This window comes from Sinocyclocheilus anshuiensis, unplaced genomic scaffold (assembly GCF_001515605.1).
Source record: "Sinocyclocheilus anshuiensis isolate Anshui unplaced genomic scaffold, SAMN03320099.WGS_v1.1 scaffold1127, whole genome shotgun sequence".
In the NCBI taxonomy this organism is placed as follows: Eukaryota; Metazoa; Chordata; class Actinopteri; order Cypriniformes; family Cyprinidae; genus Sinocyclocheilus; species Sinocyclocheilus anshuiensis.
Window position 1 is genome coordinate 882976 of NW_015546115.1, and position 4003 is coordinate 886978.

General features: G+C 36.4%; 1 protein-coding gene across 1 annotated transcript in view; it reads right to left on the reverse strand.

Moving 5' to 3' along the window:
- LOC107700801 (nuclear pore complex protein Nup133-like) overlaps positions 1 to 4003 on the reverse strand; it is a 16776-nt gene that overhangs the window by 12555 nt on the left and 218 nt on the right. The window contains exons 1-6 of the mRNA XM_016502616.1: positions 3939 to 4003; positions 3272 to 3387; positions 2175 to 2278; positions 1984 to 2088; positions 1774 to 1905; positions 4 to 87 (exon numbers count right to left, since the gene is read on the reverse strand). The exon at positions 3939 to 4003 is cut by the window's right edge and continues 218 nt beyond it. Coding sequence (XP_016358102.1) covers positions 4 to 87; positions 1774 to 1905; positions 1984 to 2088; positions 2175 to 2278; positions 3272 to 3387; positions 3939 to 4003 — 606 coding nt within the window. The remainder of the gene's footprint in view (positions 1 to 3; positions 88 to 1773; positions 1906 to 1983; positions 2089 to 2174; positions 2279 to 3271; positions 3388 to 3938) is intronic.

Here is a 4003-nt window from a genome sequence, read left to right on the forward strand (position 1 = left end):
AACCGGTCTCTGGTGCAGTTTACCGGAGGAGTCCGGAGCAAGCCGGAGCAGGTGACCGCGGTAAGATGACACGATGAAACTCCCGCCCTGAAATAGCAAGAGAAAACAGCTCATGGAAGAAGAGATTAGGGCTGGACGATATGGACAAAATTTCGGTCGATACGATATAATTCCAAAATAGATATGAACAATATAAAAAAAAAGCCTAAGAAAAACTGCTTTTAACTGATTGTCATTCTGTATTTTTGTGTTCTAATTTGGATTGTTGTGTTTGCTTGTGTTGTAAAGCGCTTTGAGAAAGTACCCTTTTAAAGGCACTTTACAAAATACATTTATTATTATTAAGAACGCCCACAACGGATGTCTGTACCTACAAGCTTCTGAAAAATGAATTTGCCAAGTCTATGAAACCTCCTCCTATAAAACTAGGCCTATATAATATTTTAGAAATAATAATGGTACAAATAAATTAATGTTCACCTTTTATTTGTATTTAGCCTTCATGCAAACAAGAAATGTGAAATCACTGTCAAATAAGCATAAGACTCTCAGACTCACCTTATTAATGTAAATATTATCTCTAACTTTAAACTATAACATATGCTGATTATTCTTATAGATTGAAACAAAAGTGCTGCAGCCTGGATAAAGAATATGAAAAGTGCTCAGAGTTGCTGCAGAAAACAGAAAAAAAAAAGAGTGAGCAACAACAAAAACACATTCCTGGAGACAGGTCTATTAAAAATGCTAATTGATTCTCTGCCAGCAGGAGGTGCTTTTGGAGCGGCAGAAACATCAGTTTCCCCGGTAACAGCTGTACACAAAGCAGCACTGCGCTCATGAATGCTACTTTATCAGATAAAATGAAAATGCCATCGAAACTTTTCTGAAGACAATTGGTTCCCTTCAAAGACACATTCTTAGTATCGACATGTAGCGCCGTTGCGCTTCGGGCGTCCTGTGTTCGAGTCCCGGCTCGCGGACCTTTCCTGATCCCGTCCCCCCTCTCTCTCTCCAACTTCGTTTCCTGTCTAACTACTGTCCTATCAAAAAAAAAAAAAAGGCAAAAACGCCAAAAAAAAAAAACTAAAAACACCCGTGCCGCGGTTTTATTTTGAAACGTGTAGTGCTCATGTTTATTCAACGAAGTCAACCACCACAAATAAATCAATGTATGGGAAACACTGGTAATTTATATTGAAATATCGGAAATGTGTTTAAAACTCTTATCACCGTTATTGAAATAAAAAAATTATATCACGATATATATTGATACTGAAATGTGACCCTGGAGCACAAAACCAGTCTTAAGTCGCTGGGGTATATTTGTAGCAATAGCCAACAATACATTGTATAGGTCAAAATTATCGATTTTTCTTTTATGCCAAAAATCATTAGGATATTAAGTAAAGATCATGTTCCATGAAAATATTTAGTTAATTTCCTACTGTAAATATATCAAAACTTAATTTTTGATTAGTAATATGCATTGCTAAGAACTTCATTTGGACAACTTTAAAGGCAATTTTCTCAATATTTTGATTTTTTTTGCACCCTCAGATTCCAGATTTTCAAATAGTTGTATCTCAGCCAAATATTGTCCTATCCTAACAAATACTTATTTATTCAGCTTTCAGATGATGTATAAATCTCAATTTCGAAAAATTGACCCTTATGACTGGTTTTGTGGTCCAGGGTCACAATTATTGTCCAGCCCTAGAAGAGATATGAAAATAAAAGCTTCTGCACTCCTCGTTCTGCCTGATTGCACACCTTTACTGCTGCGACGTAGTTGCACACATGTCCGCCCAGATCCAGAGACGTCTCAGTGTAGGTCCCGTCGTGAGCCAGACTGGGCCAAAACCGAGCCGAACCAGCTGGAGACACGGCCAATGCACTGATAGCCTGTGAAAAACACGTTTGCATTCATGTTTGCATCAGAAATCTCCACTGATAGTAATGTTCAGAGACGCATTACCTCACCTGAGTGGGTGCAGAATCGAGTGGACTGGAGGAAGTGATGGAGATGAGATCAGCGCTGTACGCAAACTCACTGGAGGGCAGCTGGAGGTCTTTACACACCGACAGCTGCAATAATGACAGCAAGAGCACAATGTTTGTACAGCAAAGTTTGGCAGCAAATTCAGCTCCAAGCAATTGTGCCTCTTTCTGACCTTTGCCACAGACGTCTGAGACACTTTCCAGATGATCAGCCGTTCTCCACAAACCATCCAGGCCCAGCCGGACGCCTCCACCTTCACAGAGATCTGATCATCCACTGCAAGAGACACAGCATCATACACTGAGAAACCTTCACACCAGTATATGCAGAGACTGGAAGAGACTACCCTCTAACTCTAGCATTCTCTATTCTAATTCTATTTTATCTATTTATTTTCTTAAAAAAAAAAAGAAAAGAAAATGTATATATATATATAAATATGGATGTGTGTTGTGTGTATATATATATATATATATATATATATATATATATACACACACCTCACACACACACTCAAATACAATTAATACACTCACACACACACACATATATAAATATATATATATATATATATATATATATATATACATACATACAATAAATTACTAATTTATACAAATAAATACAATAAATAAAGTCACACTTTATTTTGATGTCCAATTCTCGCTATTAATAAACCATAAACTACGACTTTGCCTCAATAAACTCCTAATTTGCTGCTCATTAATAGCAGTTAGTTAGAAAGGTAGTTGTTAAATTTAGGTATTGTCAATATAACAAAGAGTGAAAAATTGAAGGGGGTCTGAATACTTTCCGTACCCACTGTATATATATATATGTATATGTATATGTATATATAGATAGATAGCTAAAAAAAAAAAACCTTGCTACGTGTACTGCATTGGGCTAACCGAGACTTGTCATAGCACTTGCATTTTATTGCTTTTTTTTTGGGTTTTGATTGCTTCTATTGTCCTCATTTGTAAGTCGCTTTGGATAAAAGCGTCTGCTAAATCGGTCCACAGAGATTGCTAGTGGCAAACCATTGTTATGACGTAACAGAGCCTTGCTTACTGACAAAGGACTTTGGCAGTTTGATACAGATTCCAAATCACTTGTTGAAAACCAATGATTCACAGCGGTTTCGAAGCTTGAATGCTCCCATCACTGGTTTGAATGCATTAATGACGCCTACAAATGTCACTAGGTCTTAAGCTCACTAGGTTTTAAAACACAGCCTCTTGTAAAGTTAAAGACCCCAATCTTTACCGTCGGCCATGGTCAGCGCCTCCATGACTTTGACAGGCAGAGATGATCCAAAAGTCTGAACGTCAAAATTATATGAATCGACGGCTGCGTGACTCTGAACCCGGGTGGGAGTGGATCTGGAGAAAGAATAGAGATACACAAATCAATTTAAAATAAAAAAAAGTGAGCAGAAACTGGTTATATTTAGTTCTTATTTAATTTACTTCTATAAGCTACCTTTTTTTCTTACAAAAAATGGCTTAAGATTTGTTTTAAAGACAAGAATACAATTAAACAATTTTAGAGTTATTGTACATTTACAAAACGTAAAATAAATTCAGATACAATAATACGAAAATGAAATATATTACTTCATTCTTTTATCATTAATAGAACAAAATATATTAAATATAAAGAAAGAAATGTATGCAAATATATTACATGTAATTAAAGAAATTAAATTACAAAATAAAAAAAAAAACTTGACTGAACACAAAAGTACTGTGACGGTATCAGATAGTAACGTTACTGATATGTAACATGGTACTGAAGTGAAGAATTATCATATTTATGTACCGTGGTATTTATTTGATACACAAAGAACAATACAGCGGTGTATGTTTAAAAAGCACAGTAGCATGGTAAGTTAAATGTAGCGTCCCCTGTCTCTGCGTTTACTCTGTTGTACCTGGCTCTGACAGCGGAGCGGCGTGGAGAGAACAGCAGCCCGCTCTTCCGAGCGCCGGTCCTGGG